Genomic DNA, 20,735 nt, shown 5'->3' with positions numbered 1-20,735 from the left:
ATGCTTAACTGCCACTGCATGAAATGACTCCACAGAGGCTCCCGCAGGTTAGTGCAACAAGCGAGTCACCACATCGTCGGCCTGACCCACACTACCGGTGGCTCTCTCATTGTACTAATGAAATGTCCTACCGTACGGTAGCCTCCTAGGGTCATTTCAGAGCGTGGTCAGACACTGATTTAGATCATGGGTGTTGTTGAGCTCCCCAGGTAAGGGGAGGCTCAGCTTAAGTGTGTGGTGGTGGCTGAAGTGGGCCCAGTTGGCCAGCAGGAGAGTCGAGGGCTCTGACGCTGTGGCTCTTTTCCTTCTCCTCCTGTGCAGTGTGGCGTCCGCCATGCAGTCGCAGACGCCTGACCGCTACGAGCGCCTTACCTCCATCTCCAGCTCCGTCGACTACGACCAGAGAGACAATGTAAGCACTTCCAGGGGCAACCAGAAAGGAGTGTGCGTGCGTGCGTGCTCGTGTAATGAGTATTGATGATATTTGTCAAGATGTCTGCAGATAGTTCAACACCCCTCCCTGTCTCACACAGATGCACATACACACACACACACACACACACACAATGATAACGCTTTCTCTCAGTGTTCACAGACTAATATTGTGTTTATGGTTTGGGAAGGACATGATCTTTTGTAGTTCTTGGCTATTCATTTGGCATGTTTTTGATCTCAAATTAATTAATCTGCTGTGTGTGTTGTGTTGCAGGGCTTCTGCTCCTGGTTAACAGCCATCTTCAGGATAAAGTGAGTTTCCCCCCCCCCCCCCCATCCTACAATTCTACTGGGCCTCCCATTAATCCTATCTATAATGTCTGATAATGAATGTGTGTCAACAGATGCAAATGTGTGTTTGTGTGTGTGTGAGAGAATGTGAGGGGTAGAGGGAGAGATAGAGCAAGAAAGAAAGAGAGTGAGTATGTATGTATGTACGTATGTATGTATGTATGTATGTGTGTGTGTATATATACATATATGTATGTATGCATGTATACATATACGCAAGAGAAGACACCCCTGCTTGTTTATACTGTAGTTGTTTAACTCACAATGGTGAGAGTGAATGTGGTTCCCCTGGGTTACCTTAAGATGTTCTCATGGATGTGGTGTGTCTGTGTTGGCACAGGCAGTGAGTCATGTTTGCCAATGCGCTGTGTTCTGTGTCCTTCCCTGCAGGGACGACGAAATCCGGGAGAAGTGCGGGGAGGACGCCGTGCACTACCTGTCCTTCCAGCGCCACATCATCGGCTTGCTGGTGGTGGTGGGCGTGCTCTCCGTCGGCATCGTCCTGCCTGTCAACTTCTCAGGAAACCTGTTGGGTAAGAGGACCAGCTACTGGACGATGATGATGACGACGACAACAACACCACCACAACAACAACGACTTGCATTTATATGGGGCTCTATCAAGGCACCCAAAGCACTTTTACATTGAAGGGGAAACCTCACTAACCAGCACCAATGTGTATCACCCACCTGGGTGATGCATGGCAGCCATTGTGCGCCAGAACACTCACCACACACCAGCTTGAGCTGGAGAGTGGACACACATGCAGTTTATCCTCAGGGCGTGGGGCTCACGGAAGGGGCTTCATATCCTGTACATCGGTCGGCCAGGGTTCGAGTCACTTTGCACTGCTCGTATACTGATCTTGAAAGAAAGATAGTAAATTGTGTGCTGTAGGTAGTACAGCAGTGTGGCATTTCGCTAACAGCCGTGGTCATTTATAATACAATATTTTATTTGAATTTCTGGTGCACACATCACACAGGCTTCAGTTAGAATCTGTAATTGACTGTAGAAGTAAGTTTTGTTTATTATTATTATTATTATTATTATTATTTTAATGCCGGCCTCATACCAGGAATACCAGGGGAGTTTTTCCTTGCCCCTGTTACTCTTGGGTGCTCCTTGTTGGTGCCGCCCCCCCAATCCCAATCCTCCCCCACCTTTCTTATGCAGCCCTTGCCACTTAACCTACTAAACCCCTCTTCTACTGCCCCCCCCCCATAAATGCACAAATAGGCTGACACCAGACATAATTTCACTGCATTTTTTACATCCAGTAACTATATGCATGTGACAATAAACTTCCTTGTATCCTTGTATCCTTGTACCATTAACCAGTAAGTATTCATATGGCTTCCTGTGTTTGGTCAGAAGACGTGATTATTGAGCAAGGAGATGATAGCGTTGCATGCTATGGCACGAGGAGACTAAATCAGATGAGAAGCCATTGTGTGTTCCTTGTGCCTCACTCGCGTGCATCCAGCTCTCTCGCTTCCTCCTCCTCAATCAGTGGCCTTTGCCCTACTTCCAGGCTGCTTGCCTCAAACACATGTGAGTGCAATATTGACATTTCCTCTAAAAACATGCTTTGCTTTGCTTTCTTCAACAGAGGGTAATGCGTACAGTTTCGGGAGAACCACTATAGCCAACCTGAAGTCGGGGTGAGTGTGTTTGTGATTTATTTTGAAATTCCCCTTAGAGAGAGGAGAGTGTGTGTGTTTGTGTTTGTGTGTGTGTGCTCACCTGTTATGGTCTGAGTGCTAATACTCCCTAACTCTCTCTCTCTCTCTCTCTCTCTCTCTCTCTCTCTCTCTCTCTCTCTCTCTCTCTCTCTCTCTCTCTCTCTCATACACACACAGGGATAGCCTGTTATGGCTGCACACTACGTTCGCTTTCCTGTACCTGTTGCTGACCGTGTACAGCATGAGGCGCCACACATCCAAAATGCACTACAAAGAAGATGACCTGGTGAGCAGCGTCGTCAGAGCCACAACAAACCTTTTCCCTGTGTGCAGTCCCTATTATGGTTTTATTTGGAATCTGGGCACACTGACGCACATTTTAGATGAACAATTTGAACAATTTTGTTTAAAATTTCTCTTTTTTTGTGATCCATTTTTTACACTTTTTTTTATGAGTCATAATATATTACAATATTATCAAAAACCCACAAACCTTACAAAACCCAACTAAGTGTAAAAGACATGAAACATACATTATACAAAGAATTTTTGAAATTCTAGACAGAGCTTGTAATCACAGACAACATAAAACAAAACATGACTCTACAGGGGACAGATTACAATGGGGGTGGAGGAGGTGCGTGTGTGCATGAATAGACATGTCTGTGCGTGTAAGTGTGTGAGTGACGGATGTTTTTGTATTGAAATCAGCAGGCATAGTATGAAATGTTCTAAGTTGTAGTACTGTATTCTGGTTATAAGAGGGAGTGGGTATGACGTTTTGAGAGTGTTGGGTTGGGTCAGGCTCATCAGATTTTTCCTCTGACTGCTCCATGAACTTTTCAAATTGTTGTGAACTACCTTGGTGTGTGTTTGCGTGTGTTCAGACATATTTGTGTGTGTCATATTGTGTAATACCTTCCTTTCGAATTTTCAGCCAGTCAGTGAGCGAGTGCAAGAGAGCGAGTGAAATGTCTCCATCAGGTTTCGTGTATTTAAAAAGCAATTGTATAAGTGACTATGAGGCTACGGGAGGAAGTGTAGTGTTTGCAGAGTGAAGATGTTTTTCACGGGTGTGGTTAAAGGTGTGAAAACGGTAAAGGTGTGAAAACAGTAGGCTATGAACAAATATGCCTGACGTTTTCGTGCAGAGGCCTGAGGGATACGCAGGTAGCCTACTGTACGTGAGCGGGAGAAAGAGTTGGTAAGCCAGTTAGCGATAGGTTGGCCATACGATCGAATTTAGGCCGGACATATGGATTTTAGAAGCCCTGTCTGGCGTCCGGTGCAGCCTCAAGCCGCCGGACGCTCATTTGTCCTCCTTTTTGGAGTTGCGCTGGACATCTAGAATCTTTGCTCGGACGCAGCAATGTTTCACAAACTATGGACGCGAAGACTGTTGGTCAAATTATGTGCAGTGCTTCTGTCACTCGTCTGATAATTTGCTGCGCAATTTATGAAGGAACCACGGACTGTCATAAAAAGAAGACAAACGAAGAAAATATCTAAGTTATAATACCTGTAATATATGTCAGCAGGTTTCTTGCCAGCGTTTCCCAGTAGGCCTACTTCGCAAGTTTTGAAATATAACCACATATTTTTTTTATGTCGGCGACTGGCTACATAAAAAAAATGTGTGTTCATAATGCGTGTGTGTTTGAGATGAAACCAGCAGTTTTCAGCAGGATCATGCCAGGAGGACCTCTTAATTTAAAACAAGTCAATGGTTTTACAATGTTTCAGTCAAGCTTTGATTGGTTTAGATACAACTGGTATGCAAAATGTAAAGTAGTGGATTAACTTTAATTTGCTGTGCTGCATATGGGACAAGATGCACATAGTAAATTATATAAAGTAGGCCTATTAAAATATTTAAATAGCTTAGTCTAACTTTGAAAAAAATATTGAAGGGAATCCAGTCCAGTGCACAAGTCTTTGGCAAGTAGCTTAGGCTACTACAGACACAGGTGAAGAACAGTCAGCCTCAGCCAGTAAGCACAACCAGATATGTACAGCCAGCTTCAAAAGCAAGCAGCCCAGACCCTTAAATAGGGTATTTATAGGTGTGAAGGTAATTCACACACAATTATTTTTCTTTCGCCAAAATATATTTGGTAACTTCTTTAGACATCCAAAATGGGGTGGGGGTTAGTAGAATAAAAAACTATTGCATAAAACAGTTTTAAGTTGTCATGTGTATATTTTTGCCGTGGTATAGTCTTAATTTTTTCATTTAGATGTCTTGAAAAGGTCTTAAAAGTTTTTAAATTTGCACTTGGAAAATGTGCAGATACCCTGTCACAAACATTTGCAGCGAGCTAAAAGCAAACAAAACACTATTTGAAAATATTCACGAACGTTTGCCTTAGCTTGCACATTTGCACACACCTCAGGCCTGCTCCAAAGAACTCATAGACAGCATTGCATGCTAAACTTACACACTTGCCGAAATTGAATAAATAATGTCCTGAGTATGATGCTCTGAGGAACACTCCTGACAACACCTGGATTAAATTGTTTTCAATGCTGCATTGGTCTTAGCTGAATCAATCACTCTATTAATGTACATATTGGCTTGTTTGTGCTTGTTGCCTTTTTGCTCTTTACTAGGTGAAGCGCACTTTATTTATCAATGGGATTTCAAAGTATGCTGAGGAGAAGCACATAAAGAATCACTTTGAGTAAGTAGTCCCTCCATCCTATCCGTAGCCATGACTCGCTTCTAGTGAGATGACCACTCCTGTAAAATGTATAAATGAAATCAATGAAACTATTGTAATGCCTAACTCAGTCAGAAACTCAAGACCCAACAGCCGAGTGAGGCTGGGGGGGGGGGGTGTGTGTGTGTGTGTGTGTGTGACATCATTTGGGCGGAAGTGACTTCATAGATCCCGATCATCACCTTAATTGTAAGGTACTCCATCCCGAGTCACATTGGACAATTTATTCAGGCGTTTATACGTAACTTAAATTCTTCTGTCCCGCTGGCTCTGCTTGGACAAGAGGAGTCCTATGTGGCCTAATTGCCTCTAATGGGAGCCAGATGAGCTGAGTGATGTGGGCCATGTGGTTAGCTTGAGTGTTCCGGAACACTCTGCGGCTCCTCGCCCAGCCACCCCCACCCCCACCCCCACCCATGCCTACTGCGAGCGCCGAACGAAGTCGGGAGTAATTTAATTTGCCGAGCCGACACGCTCCTTTTGTCTGCGGCATTCCTTGTCTCTTCTGGCACCCTTAGTGCAACCCCTCTCCACTGGGTACCAATATTCCTCACTGCCCCCAACCCCACACCCACAGAGCAGGGGTCAGAGAAAGTCAGGAAAGTAAACCAGGCAGCAGAACCGAGATGGAGAAGAGCAGAGAGGAGATGCAGACCTATATGCGGTTTGATGCTGAGTCAGTTCTAAGGTCAGATGAGAAATACAGAAGTGAAACCACTAGGGCCAGACCTGGTCAACCACAGCGGAGCACAGACATGGACATGGTTATGATGAGTCAGTTTTTTTATTGGGTTAACTGGATGAAAGTGGGTAGCTAATCACATTAAGATAGATGGCTATCATAGTGAGTAGATATATAATGATTGAAGTGGGAAAGATTACTCATAACTTTATCACTTTATCTTACATTTTTGGATCAAATCCCATGTTTTTAAGCAGTTGTTTTCTTTTGCTTTTCCTACAGACAGGCTTATGAGAACTGTGTGGTGTTGGAGGCTCGTATTTGTTACGATGTGGCCAAGCTGATGTACCTGGACTCTGAAAGGTAAAAATTACATATTCCAATTCAGTTGTCATGGATATGACCCCTAATTACCTTGTAATGAACACAAAAAGTCCCTTTCCTGGCACATGGAAATGAAACTGCCTGACCATGTGGTACGTTTCGCATGATGTTGTCCTCAGATTGGGGACAGCATCTGTTTAAATCTATTCAAAGAGCTATTGTAGATTCTCTAAAGGCTTGTGGCAGCTGAGAGGCAGAATAGCACAGTACTGTAAATCTATTTTCCAAAGGCACCCATACCTTGAGGCCCATGTTGTTGTTGTTGTTGTTGTTGTTTGTGTGACTGATTTGTTTGTGTGTCTGCAGGAAGAAGACTGAGCGCAGTAAGAAGTTCTTCACAGACCTCGAGGCCAAAGAGCACGTCCACACCATGATCAACCCCAAGCCCTGCGGACACCTGTGCTGCTGTGTCATCAAGGGCTGCGAGCAGGTGTGGTGGCCCGTAGCACACACACGCACACACACACACACACACGCATACCATACCATGCCAGTATGCCAGACACGTTCACATGTTTACAGATGTGCTTACTACACACACAGACACACACAAACACATACATGCATTCAGACACGCATACCGTACTTCACGCACTGCACCTTTTTCTCTCCCCCACAGGTGGGTGAATGTGAATGAATGTGTGTGCATCTTTAAGTACAGAACACATAGATCACAATATAGAACAAGTTATTTGTGTTAATTATTGTATAGTTAATTTACGTAATTATGAGTTAATTAACTACTGTAAAATAAAACCGTTGTGCAGCAACTGTTCTTCATGCTGCTGAAGTTACTGAATCGTGAAGTGACCCACTCCCAGACGAGACACACGGCTCTCTGCACACGTTTTTATCTCGTCCCCTCGGAGTCAGTTAGCGTTGCTCCCTAGTGCAGGGCTGCCAGTAATGTGTATTAATGGGAACCTGATATGTTGGCAGGCAGTTAATGTTTTTGAGCAACAGCAAGCAACAGTTCAGTTTTAAGGCAACAGATTGCAGAAATGAGTCGCTTATTGATGTGTTTATAGGTAAACAGTTTTGCTATCATCTTCAGATGTATTTTAATGGCAAATGAGCTTTCACACCACAGCATTGCTAACCAGTTAGCAAACTTTACTGTTGTTGGTGTTTGCAAGGTTTCTGCGTGTCTTTTAGGTAGTTAGTTTGCTAGTTTGCGTGCGTGCGTGCGTGTGTGCGTGCGCTGTGCCAGTTTTTCATGACCAAGTGTGTGTGCATCTGTCTGTGTGCGTGTATTTGTGAAGGTTTTCCATGACCAGTTTTGTGTGGGGGTGTGTGGCTATTTTAATAGCTGTGTGTGCAGCACTTAATCATAGCTAATCCTGTCTGGTAGGAGGAGGCCATCGACTACTACACTAAGCTGGAGTGCAAGCTGAGGGAGGAGTACAAGAAGGAGCGGGAGAAGGTCAACACCAAACCCCTGGGCATGGCCTTCGTTACCTTCCAGAATGAAGCCATGACCGCCATGTGAGTGTCCAGCCCCAACAACTGTGCCACTGACTGATAGAATCTGTCAAAGAGAATGTGAATATATTCACATTCTAGAACATTCTCCTGCTAATCTTATTAACACACTTAATGCTGTGTGTTATTATACGGCCCCTTCTGAATGCTGCAGAAAGTTCCATTGAATTGAATGAGTAGTGCCAACACTCGGCGGTCCAGTATTTCTGAATAATGGGCGCTTCAAGTAAAATGTTGATTGCTGTCATTGGCATGCATTGGGCAGCCGTGGCCCACTGGTTAGCACTCTGGACTTGTAACCGGAGGGTTGCCGGTTCGAGCCCCGACCAGTGGGCCGCGGCTGAAGTGCCCTTGAGCAAGGCACCTAACCCCTCACTGCTCCCCGAGCGCCGCCGTTGTAGCAGGCAGCTCACTGCGCCGGGATTAGTGTGTGCTTCACCTCACTGTGTGTTCACGTGCTGTTTGTGTTTCACTTATTCACCGATTGGGTTAAATGCAGAGACCAAATTTCCCTCACGGGATCAAAAAAGTATATATACTATACTTACTATACATTAGGTAGGGAAATTTTAGTAGCTAATATGTAGCTGAAATTCCTTTTAAACATCTGTTGTTCTCTATCCATGCGTCAGGATCCTGAAGGACTTCAACGCGTGTCAGTGCCAGGGTGGCTGCCAATGCCGACGACAACCCAATTCATCCCAGTTCAGTACTAGCCTGCACACCTTCGACTGGACTGTCACCTACGCCCCAGACCCCCAAAATGTCTACTGGTGCGGCTCAACCCTTTTACTTGGACTGGTAGTCACAGTAGTCAGCCGTCATCACGTCATAGCCAGTGCAGTGTCCTATGAGTCATTCCAGATCAGTGTCTCTCAGTGTTCCCCTGTTCAGCTGTTAGAGCAGGGGTCTCAAACTCAAATGAGCTGGGGGCCACTTCTGCCAATGTCATCTGATTGGAGGGCCACGTCAGTGTTAAAAAATAATACAAAAAAGGAACGGCTATTTCCTAAAATGCAATGTATTTCAAATACTGTATTTTCAAACACAAAATACAAACAGAACCAGACACCTGTGCTAGCAACCTTAGCTTATAAATAAAATAATGATAAAATAAATATTAATACAAATTATAAAAACAAACAAAAAAGCATAAAAACAGGCAGGCATATGTGTGTCTTTCACACCAAATAAAAATATTTTCCTCTCATAACTTTTTTAAACCTGGCAAACTAGGCATCAGGGTTAAAAAGCAACACCATTGGATTTTTATATCAAAATTTCAAAAGGCCATGGCTTGAAAGTGGTCAGAGATAAATTCCTACTGTAAATGTACAAATCTTTGAGTATAAACAAAAGTTTATGAAGGGGGTAAATTTACCCAATTTGCCACTGGATGGCAATCTCCTCAAATTATGCACCTTTCAGTAAATACTGGATGAACATATTTGAGCAGATTTACTTTCTTTTTTGTCATATTACCCACATAACAAATTAACAGGAAAACACCTAAGATGTATACCAACAATAGTAAACTATTACTAGCCTATAACCACAAGGCCTACAATAAAGTATCCTGGTCAAATCAGTTCCTATCGCGGGTAATCAAAGTACCCAGAAGTTTGCATCATATCGCGTGACTTTGTTGTTCTTTAGAGCCCTATTTCTACTAGCCCTGCTGTCTGTACCACGTCCATTACGGACACTATCATCACGATTACCACTGCAACCTCCAAGCTATGTTGGGCAGAGGGTCGAAATAAGCATGGTATGCTTAGTGGACACCGTTGTATACACACAAAGACTCATCTCCATTCACAGACGCACCGTGACTATTACTGTCAATAGACGATTGATTATAATCTCCAAAAGGATATTCTCCTTCAGAATCAGAATAGGTGAATAACATAGCCATTTTTCAACATTTGGTGTAGGCCTATTTCTGCTTCAATTTTTGCAAAACTATGGCCTGTATCGCTTCCGCGTCATTACAAATGCACGTCTTCGTGTTTCTCGCGTGTAATACAAGTATTTCCTGGAAACTTTGCACAGCGATTTTGGGTTTGAATCAAGCTCTGGATGTCTACTAAATAGTGGAGGAGAGTACAAATGAGATTTGTCACCGTACTTGGATCTATTGTCTATTTTAATCAGTATCGTTGTTTGTCGCAATTAAAAATACCCTCAAGGGCCGGATTACATTATTATTTTGACATACGTCGCGGGCCGGAATTGGGCCGGACGTGGGCCGGGAGTTTGAGACCCCTGCGCTAGAGAGATGCATTAGAGGTGTTTGTCATTGATCTCAGGTGAAATCAGGTGTACATAATATAGACGAGGCAATTCGGTATGCTTCACATAAATAAAAATTGGGGGGAAAAGTAAATAAATAATAGTAAATAGAAGCACTAAAAGACAATCCTAGTTAACATAAAGTGCATAAAACTAAAAAAACACTGAGTATAAATTGTATGTGCTGTATATGTTGCAATGCAGACTGTCCAAGTCATTGTTGGCGGAAACTGTGCTACTTTTCTGCTGACAGGGAGCACTTGTCTTTGGGCGGCTTCTCTTGGTGGGTCCGCTGCTTGATCATCAACTGCCTCCTCTTTATCCTCCTCTTCTTCCTCACCACGCCTGCCATCATCATCTCCACCATGGACAAGTTCAACGTCACTAAACCCGTGGAGTACCTAAATGTAAGAGCTACAACCTTACCTCTTTGGAAGACCTGTTGTTTGTTTGTTTGTTTGTTTGTTTCGTTTACTATTATTTTAGATCGTCTTGTCATACTGATATATTTATCACAATTGCAGAGACGCGTATGAGACAGTTTAAGACAAATCACTAGCTGGGTTTCTGTCCAACTCATTTGTGTCTTTTATGAGCACTAACCATTCTAGAAACGTTGGCTAAACTGTTTGCAAATTCGGCAAATCAGTGCACACTTCCATTAGCTGTTTCATGCAGTTAATGGACACTTATGGGATCAAAATGTAAGGTGGTCAGGGAACATGAAAACATCTGACAAAATGGTAACAAATATGAATGTATGTGAATAAAACAATGGTTACGAATGTTACCGATGTTCTATGAATTTTGGATGACCGCCAGAGGCGGTGCTTAAAGCACCTGGATGTCCATCACATGCATGTGTAGGTTGAGTGTTTATATCAACAAAGTCACTTGTGACAGGGGTGACGTATGCCACCGCACCGGTACTTAAGGTACGCTCACCCCGGAAGTGACCTCTTGGCAATCTTCTCGGCAGTATTCCGACTGCCAAGCTCTGGCGGTCATCCGAAATTCATAGAACCGCGGTTACATTCGTAACCATTGTTATATTTAATTTCTATTGACCGCCAGAGGCAGTGCTTAAAGCACCTGGATGACAAATAGAAACAAGGTCACGAGGAAGACCTCCTTCCCATTTACAAAGTCTAAGAGTGGCTTGAGAGTGTGGCTGTGGCTAACGGGTTGTTTGCGGCTTTTGACCCTATAGAACCTTAGAAATGTTTTTGAATATATCACTTTGCCCCTGCTCATCCCCCTGGGTTGTGGGTTCAAAGGACGCCAAGCTGAGAGGCTGGTTTGCATAAGATGAAGAAAAGGTCTTGGGCAAAAATGAAGGGTTTGGCCACAAGGTTAATCCTGTGCCATCAGGACTCCACTGTAAGCACTCTTGGCTGATAGAAAGGGTGTGTAACTCCCCCACTCTCTTAGCTGATGCCATGGCTAAGAGAAAAGCAGTTTTGAAGGACAACCATTTTAAGTCTGACCTCCCAAGTGGTTCGAATGGGTGCTGATATAGTGCCCTTTAGAACCAGAGTCCCAGGAGGGTATTGGACTTTGTTGAGGGGGCCTTAGTCGCTGAGCACCCTTAAGAAAGCAGGTCACCAGTGTATGGGATCCCATCGTTACACCGTCCACTCTGTTATGCATAGCCGATATAGCAGCTATAGTGGAAGCTGCAAGGCCCTCATCAAGATGTGACTGTAAGAAATTAAGGATAACTGGTACCGGGCAAAGTGTTGGTTCCCATCTATGTATTTGGCAACATTTAACAAAAAGCTCCCACCTGTTGGCGTAGAGCGCATTAGTGGAAGGTGCTTGTGAGCTGTGGATGATCTGCACCACTGCCGGATCACATGTACTTAACAATGGTTCGGCCCTTCAGAGGCCACACCCACAGTTGTAATCGTGCTGGGTTCGGGTGCCAGATTTGGCCACCCAGCTGAGAGAGGAGGTGAGAGAGGAGGTCTCTGCGTACGGGGAGGTGCCATGGCTGCCTGTCCGGAAGTCTGTATAGTACAGGGAACCAGACTCTCAATGGGTCCACTCCAGAGGACTGGAGGGTCTGGGACAGGGCTACAATCAGATGTGACATTGAGTTACCAATACGTGCCATGAGTGCCGCAGAATCATAGCTCTTTCCAATAAAATCATCTGTTAAACGGCACTGTGGCTGGGGACAGCGTGTGTCCGGCCTTAATGCCTCCTCAGGTGAGAGGATCAGGGCCGTGAGGGTCGGTTCTATACCTGGCATGCAGTCCAGACCATAACTGGATGCATCCTGCATGTTCGACAGGGTTCTGCAGTCACTGGGGAGATGGGGAAAGCGTCTGGGGTCTGGCCAGCATCTTTGCAGCTCCTCGATATAGGGAGCTGAAGGCAAAACGCTCAAAGTAGTAGAAGAGGAGGCCTGCTTAAAAAAGCCACTCTGAATACCTACCTCAGCCGGTGGTGCGTCCAACCCCAGGCGTGCCAGTGCTATTTTCACAGCAGGTTTGACCGCTGATGTTTGGCTAACGACTGAGCACCTCTGTGAACTAGGTCCAGTAGCATCTAGGGTGTTGGCACCAGAGTCATGAGACACCACATCTGCCTGTTCCTCCCCCCACTCATCAACAGTCGCTAAGCTCTCAGAGGAAAAGCACATCTTCCTCCCGGGCTTCCACAGCTGGGGACAGCACTGGGGGCAGTGCCTCTGACGAAGACAGTGAAGCAGCGGCAGCGAAACTGTCAGCAGGCTGTGCTTCGAGTCGTTGCCGGTCAAGAAGCATAGCCTTGATTTCAGCAAACTCTAAAGCTAAGGCCTACTCTTACTGGGGACTTCCCGTGACTCTGCCCTGCGCTTCAGTGACTTGGGGGGACTCTACCCAATCCCTGTGTGCAGGGGATGGTTGAGAGCTCAGCCTGCCCTCCAGTTGGGCCAGCCTAGCGGCCTGGGTGTCTAAGCTCAGGCAACTGCAGTTCATGCATGCCTGTTCAGTTAACCCCTGCCTTAGGTGTTCCATGCCAAGGCATCTTGGACACTCATCATGGCCATCGTCAGGCTCGAGAGGGGCCCGACAATCCACACAAATCATAAACATGTCCGTTTACTCGAAGGCGGACACTGGCTGATAATACCAGTCACAGCTTAATAGCTATACTGTATATAATACAGGTAACGTTAGGCTACCAAACCAATTAGGCGCAGAGCAATAAGGAGCGAATACACTCTCACAGCCCAGCATACAGGCTATATAAAAACGTTTAAATTACAATGCGGGTAGGCCGAAACCCTGCTCACCCGTTGGATAAAAAGAATGATGAACCGCGAACGAAATTATAAACAACTCAGTCAGAAACCAGAACTTAGCCAGCAGCCGCTATTGTTTCTATTAGATACTCTTATCAATGCGCTGTCGAGAACACAAAAAGCATTACATCCAATGTTTCCGAATATTATAGCCTATATTGGATTGAAATAAGGCGAAAACACCCGATCACCCGAACACCCGAAACGATCCCAACCAAACGTGAGCTCCAATATTATCAGTAGCCGAAGTAGAGCGAGCCCACTCGTAACGGCGTAAAAATGGAGGTAATGGACTTGCCCGATAACTTTCATCGAAACAAAGTTGTAGTTCAGTCTAATCGCAGTCTTAAAGAGGGCGAAAAGAATCGCTGCTCGAACCCAAAGGTTTGTAAGACGTTTATCTACTACGTTCACACTCCAACAAACCTACTTCCTCACGAAAAGATATCAAGAGGTCACTTCAGGGGTGAGTGTCCCAGTGCAAGTACCAGTGCGGTGGCTTATGTCACCCCTGTCACAAGTGACTTTGTTGATATAAACACTCGACCTACACGTGCATGTGATGGACATCCAAGTGCTTTAAGCACCGCCTCTGGCGGTCAGTAGAAAGTTGCATTGCACCCTTTGTGATCAGGAAGTTAATCCACCCCCCGTAGCATATCATATTCTGTTCTCATTTCAAGATTTTAAGCAAACGTCAAGTGTTTCCAGTCCAGATTTCTTATTCAAATGGTCAAAATATGCATTGAAAAGTTGGGTTGAAACCCATTTTCTCTCCAATGTTCCAGTTATATAGCACTAAGTTTCCATGTTAAGGAAGTGGCTACTCTGTCTAGACCATGGTGCAATCCATGGAAGCCTCAGGCCAGAGATCAGCTGACTATAAAAGTTCATAGTCTAGGTCGCTGAGCAGGGCTGCTTCTACGTGTGATGGATGGGAGCAGCCTTACCGTTTGTAAGTGCAATTACAGACACTTATCAGGTGGCTTCATCGAGGTTCTCTCTGGTCCTAATGTGTGTGTGTGTGTGTTCCATTTTTAAAGCAATATTCAGGAATAAATTTTCTCCACCCTGACCTCTGTCTGTTACTGAATGTAGTTTACTTTGGGTTCAAATTCTATAGCATAAAAAATGGAAAATATTGACAGGAATGCTGGCTTCAGGTATAGCCGACAGAGATGAAGGTTTTGCAGGGGGGAAAAGTCTGAAATATTGCTTTGTGTAAATTCCAGGTGCAGTGAAACCTCTCTGCAGAGCATTTTCACTCTGCTTTCATGGTGTCACACCCTAACCACTCTATACCTCCTCCCCCACCCCACCCCACCCCCTTCCCCCACCCCATGACCTTGTCTGTGTGGTCCTCCAGAATCCCATCGTCACCCAGTTCTTCCCCACCCTGCTGCTGTGGAGCTTCTCTTCCCTGCTCCCCACCATTGTCTACTACTCCGCCTTCTTTGAGGCCCACTGGACACGGTATCTGACCCGACTCCCACAACACACAGCTCAACCCACAGATCCACGCACTCACAGATCCACGCACTCACAGATTCTCTGGTGGTGGAAAAGGGCTAACAGAGACCCAACACAACCCACAGACCCACACTCTCACGCACAGACCCAAAAGACTGGTCAAATAAAGGCACTCACAGAATTGCATGAGCTCGAGCACACCGGAAACACACATGTGGTGAAGACGGTCAAACTAGTTCTAGGTGTGTGTGTTATGTGTGTGTTATGTGTGTGTTGTGTGTGTGTGTGATTCACCAACACTCAGGAGAAATATGTTTAATTGTAAAATAAACAAAATGACAAAGCTAGGATTCAAACAGTGTCTTTTTCAACCCACTCGTTCCCCATCAGGTCTGGGGAGAACAGGACCACCATGCACAAGTGCTACACCTTCCTCATCTTCATGGTCTTACTACTGCCATCTCTTGGACTGACCAGGTACTGCACCTACTGCTGATCCGGTTTGTTTTTATAAACCGTTGATGTGTTGGTTGACATGATGAAAAGATTTCCGTGTTATGAAACATAATATACATTTGTTTTTATGACCATCATATTTATATTAATTTGTATTGTTAATTTTATGGGTGTAAGGAAATATTGATTATATCAAATATTGCAATATTTTATTCAGCAATACTGTATTGATTTTCAAAAACATAATATCTATTTCTTTATTTTAAAGAAATAGTATTAAAGTATTAATGTTTACATGCAAGCACTTTATTTTGTTATTGACATGGGCGGAACGGTACTGTACAGTGTGCTGAATTATTTGTGCAAAGCAATCTTTTTTACTTACATTTTATGTTTATGATTGTGTATTTTTTTTTTTAAATATCAGTTTGTATAAAATTAGACTTAAAAATTGCAGTATTGAAATATATTGCAAATCATAACCCATGTATGGTGATGCGTATCGTATTGCCAGATTCTTGCCAATAGCCAGCCCTAATTCATTTGGTTGTCTGTTCTTTTCAAATTGTAGTTTGGATCTTTTCTTCCGCTGGCTATTTGACACAACGTTCCTAGACAAGGCGGCTGTCAGATTTGAGTGAGTATTACCAACGTTTTTTGGCATTTGAGATATGTTTTGTAATTCCTAATTATTCACAAAGGTAGTATAAGGATGTGGATTTTAGGATGTTGTTGACTCACAAGAAACTAAGAAAACCAGTTACATTCACCTTTTTAAATCAGCTACAGTAATTTTCATGTTTATTAGCCGCATTGTGTATAAGCGGGTAGCAGGACAGTGTTTTATGCAAGTTAAAAGAAACAAAACCATATTAATACCATATTAACTGCCCCCGTGTGTTAACCTCATAGCTGAAGAAATATTGCTAAATCAATGTATAAGCCGTGGCTAATAGTTGGGAAATTACGGTATTGGTTTAGACTTTAGTTGTGTGTTCTGCTGCCATAGGTGTGTGTTCTTGCCAGACAACGGGGCGTTCTTTGTGAACTATGTGATTGCGTCAGCGTTCATCGGTAATGCCATGGACCTACTGCGTATCCCCGGTCTGCTCATGTACATGATACGCCTCCTACTCGCGCGCTCAGCCGCTGAGAGGAGGAACGTCAAGAGGGTTTGTTCTCATCATTCTCCTTCATGTTTCTCAGTGCTGTGTCAGTAGTACTTGTTGTCATGAGTTGTGGCCTAGATTGTGATGTAAGGGGAATTGATGGAAATGTGAATCAGTTATGCATTTCATGGTGAAACTTGCTGAAATCACTTGCATTGAGACACTATGCTGTATATGGGCATGGCTTCAGACAGTTGTAGATGGGTTTAAGGCATTTTATGTCATTTTGATTTGGTGTGGCATGGCATCTTTCTACACACTGTGAAATTTGTTATAACATGTGGTGTGCAAAACAGTAGCTCTAGCTAGCTTAACATATTGTGTAGTGGTGGTGGTGGTGGTAGTTGTATTAGTCCTTTATTTTGTTACATTTTTGAGTGGAACATGTGCACGTACATGAATGAACGGTATCCTCCATATAGCTTTAAAAATCATTGCTTTGATCAACAGGAAACAGACGTTTGACGAACATTTTGGTGCAACTTTAGATGATAATTGCATAACCTCAGGAGGGTTTCTTATTTCTTATTTCTGTGTTTCCAGCACCAGGCCTATGAGTTCCAGTTCGGGGCGGCCTACGCCTGGTTGATGAACGTCTTCACCGTGGTCATGACCTACAGCATCACCTGCCCCATCATCGTGCCCTTCGGTAGGCCTCCCACTCCAGTCATTAGCTCTGTTTCCATCTAGCCATATCCAGTTATGGGATTTTTAGCATATGAATGTGCATCAATTCCTGTTGAACTTCATGAAGATGATTAACTTAAAGGGGAACATTTAGCTTAATTTACGTTAATTGAACAGCTTCAAAGTCTTATAATGGTTATATGACTTTTTTTCGGGTTGAATGGTGGCCGTCTCGCTTCCCCCTAGCGCCCGTGAGTGGAAAAACCAACCTTGCAATTTTGGGCCGGCGGGCCAGCGGCCTCAGAGAAAGAAAATCTTGCAGCCATAGCTCACAGCCTCGTGATGTAAAGAATTGCTTTACTGCACTACACACATACATGCCAGGCACCGGCTAGAACAAGGTAGCGATGGAGTTTCTCAGACATTTGTCATGGCAGAGCCAGCGAAAAGAGGCAGAAAGCCATTGTCGGAGGAACAGGAAAAGAGGAAAACGGCAGACTGACCGATATTATACTCTGAAGCTGTAGGGGGAGCTCTGCAGAGAAACCTTCGAGCAAAAAGTGAGAAAATGGCAAAGAAATTGCAAAAAACTGCATAGTTTCTCTTAAATTCACAGTAAGGGTGTAGATTGAACTTGCTACTCATGCATCAGTTAAAATCAGGTTGATGAAAATGGATATATTTTCATCATCTGAGGTTTGTTACAATGTTATTAAATGTTTCTGTTGAAGGTGCCCTAGATAACCTCAAATGTTCAACTCACAGCTGTTCACATCTCCCTTGACGAAGAGAACATCCATTTTTAAGTCCCACAATACAGCAGGCTGTTCCACAAACAGAGTGTCTTGTACTGCTCAAGAAGAAGCCGCAGCCACATATTTGGTCGTGTCGATCTATGGCTCCATGTCCTCCTTGCCTTCCTAAAGGGTACTACATACTCGCCACTCCCGACCGGTAGCGCGACAATGTGACATCAAAATTGTGTCATTTCCTCTGTCGCACGAGAAATTTCAGCCTTGCGCAGGCAGGTCGTGCACAGGAGATTTTTTTTCAGATGCGCGCGACAAGCAGGATGAGCTTGAAGCCAAGATCAGGGAACATGCGTGCCTCTATACAAACATCAACCACATTCAGGCATTTCATATAGCCTAGCCCACATCTTAAATAAACACGATGTTTGAATAGTCAGTTTGAGAAGAGAGGGAAATTAACCTGGCTAGGTTACCAGCGAGAGTTCGTGATTTTTAAATAGTTTGCTGGATAAGTTAATGAAGCTACCAGATAGTGGGGGGTCTTAAGCACATTTTCGCGCAAATTCATCTAAAAGCGCCAAATTTTGCACAGATGTAGCTCAGGTCATACTGAAATGATTTAGCTAGGGCGCCGGAGACAGCGACCCTTGGGGCCAAGATGGCGGCCAAATCCAATATGGCCGCTGCGCGAAAAGGGTTCCGGCTATAACTTTTGAACTACATGAGTTACAAATACAAACTTGATATCTTTTTCAGCTTAATTGATCATGGTGAATACATTGGAATGTTAATATTTATGACCCGGTGCATCTGGACCACTTATTCCTCCAATTCTAATATGGCCGCTGTCCAAAAAAGCAGTTTCGGCTGTAGTATGGGGCCTTACACCCCATTGTTTGTGCAAATTAATCTACAAGCAACAAATTTGCCACGGATGCAGCTGAGGGAATAATGAAATGATTTAGCCAGGCCGCCCAAGCCAGTGGTCCCTGAGACCAACATGGCAGCCAAATCCAAAATGGTTGTCGCCTGAAAGAGATTCGGCTATAGCTTTGGAGCCAGATGCGATACAAATACAAACTTGATGTCTATTTTACCTTTTTTGATGATGGGAAACCCATAGGAATACTTACATGATTATGATTGGGTTTATCAGGACCCCCCAAATTCCCTAAATTCAATATGGCTGCTGTCCGAAAAAGGGTTTTGGCTTCAAATTTTGAACCAAATGCGCTACAAATGAGGATGTTGTGTCTATTTTTTGTTTATTGACCACAGGAAGTTCATTGGCATATTTTATATGTATGCTTGTGTAAGTCTGGAACCTGTATTCTTTTCAAGACTTTGGTTGAAAATCTTTTTTTACCACAACTTTGAAGGTTATTCTCAATGTGGATTAATTTCCTTATAAAAGTGAAATGCTTTCAATGTACCACAGGTGAATACATTTTGAAATGTAATCATATAAGAAAGAATAAGACACAATTATTATTGCAAGGCAATATTTATAATATGTCAAATTGTTGAAAAGAATAATATAGTCAATTTGTCCAAAACTCTTCAAAGGTTTGCTTAGCATATCAAAAAAACAGCAATAACATAAAAACAACAACAGAATTCTCATGGTCTCTCTCATGAATTTTTGCCTGAAGAAGACCCAGCAGGGTCGAAACGTTGCCTGTTGTGCATTAAATATATGGGAGTCAAAAGCAGTGTTGCGGACATTATATTTTTTCAATTGAGTAAGTTTTAATTTGTCCTGCACCTGCCAGAAGGTGGGATGTGCACACAATAACTGTTTGCTCTCTCATGAATTCTCATTCTCATGGTCTCTCTCACAATTGTAGTCATAAGAACAAAACACTTATGGAAAAAAGTACACCTGGTTAGGAAGGAAGTTGGTAGGAAAGGAAGTAGTTGGCTAAACACTGTTGTTGGTCATCTTCTGAGACCACAGGTGACCACTACATGGACCCATTACAATTTGCATACCGTCCAGAGGTGGGTGTGGAGGATGCCTTAATCTACCTGCTTCATAGAACACACTCTCACCTGGACAGGGGCTGGTAGTATTGTGAGGATCATGTTCTTTGATTTCTCAAGTGCTTTTAATACCATACAGCCTATGCTGCCACGTGACAAGCTTTGAAGGATGCAAGTAGACACCTCCACAACTTCATGGATTACTGATTACCTGACTGACAGAGCACAGGTTGTGAGAATGAAAGGGTGTGTGTCTGAACAGGTAGTCAGTCGCTAGGCTTGGGTATCGAATATCGAGTATTGGTTGGAACCGGGACTATCTTTGCGATTTTCCCGGAATCGTTCAAAAGTTTAAATTTCGATTCCTAGTTTCGATTCCCAGTCCGCCGACCTGAAGAAGAAACGGCTGAACACCAACGAAGAAGCGCATAGTTCATAGAATTAAAATTCATGAAGAAGGTCAGACTATTTCATTCAGAAAGCAGGGTTCCCGCGGATCCTTAAAATACAACTGAATTTTCGAAAGAGAGGTACTAAATGTGCTATGGGACCGCCAGCGAGTGCAAGAGAGCGAGTGATGTCTCAATCCAGTTTTGTGTATTTAAAACGCAATTGTATAAGTGATTAAGCTATTAGGCTACGGGAAGAAGTGTAGTGGTTGCAGAGTGAAGATGTTTTTCACGGGTGTGGTTAAAGGAGTGAAAACAGTAATAATACAGTAGGCCTATGTACAAAATAATATGCCTGACGTTTTCGTGGTGTAGCTGAGGCCAGAGAGATATAGGCTACAGGTAGCCTACGTGGAATGAGGAAGCCTACGGTAGAATGAGCAAGAGAAAGAAAGAGCGATAGGTTGGCCATACGTTCGAATTTAGGCCGGACATATGGATTTTAAAAGCCCTGCCCGGCGTCCGGCGCAGCCTCAAGCCGGACGCTCATTTGTTCTCCTTTTTT

The 20,735-nt window shown here is 43.9% G+C and overlaps 1 protein-coding gene across 4 annotated transcripts in view; it reads left to right on the top strand.

Moving 5' to 3' along the window:
• Positions 1-20,735, top strand: part of tmem63ba (transmembrane protein 63Ba) — a 53,611-nt gene that overhangs the window by 22,909 nt on the left and 9,967 nt on the right. For all 4 annotated transcript variants that reach the window (XM_076285465.1, XM_076285463.1, XM_076285464.1 and 1 more), the window contains 16 exons: positions 322-412; positions 710-747; positions 1,177-1,319; positions 2,400-2,451; positions 2,650-2,758; positions 5,083-5,153; positions 6,157-6,237; positions 6,565-6,688; positions 7,610-7,743; positions 8,373-8,513; positions 10,286-10,439; positions 14,691-14,797; positions 15,185-15,271; positions 15,822-15,887; positions 16,260-16,422; positions 16,963-17,068. In XM_076285465.1, coding sequence (XP_076141580.1) covers positions 322-412; positions 710-747; positions 1,177-1,319; positions 2,400-2,451; positions 2,650-2,758; positions 5,083-5,153; positions 6,157-6,237; positions 6,565-6,688; positions 7,610-7,743; positions 8,373-8,513; positions 10,286-10,439; positions 14,691-14,797; positions 15,185-15,271; positions 15,822-15,887; positions 16,260-16,422; positions 16,963-17,068 — 1,667 coding nt within the window. The remainder of the gene's footprint in view (positions 1-321; positions 413-709; positions 748-1,176; positions 1,320-2,399; positions 2,452-2,649; positions 2,759-5,082; positions 5,154-6,156; positions 6,238-6,564; positions 6,689-7,609; positions 7,744-8,372; positions 8,514-10,285; positions 10,440-14,690; positions 14,798-15,184; positions 15,272-15,821; positions 15,888-16,259; positions 16,423-16,962; positions 17,069-20,735) is intronic.

The sequence above is a fragment of the Alosa pseudoharengus genome, unplaced genomic scaffold, assembly GCF_046254945.1.
Source record: "Alosa pseudoharengus isolate Yale_2024_CS ecotype anadromous, Long Island Sound unplaced genomic scaffold, YU_APseudo_1.1 YU_APseudo_1.1_scf_15, whole genome shotgun sequence".
Lineage (NCBI taxonomy): Eukaryota > Metazoa > Chordata > Actinopteri > Clupeiformes > Clupeidae > Alosa > Alosa pseudoharengus.
Note: the sequence above shows the minus strand (reverse complement) of the source record. Positions and strands in the feature narration are given on the sequence as shown.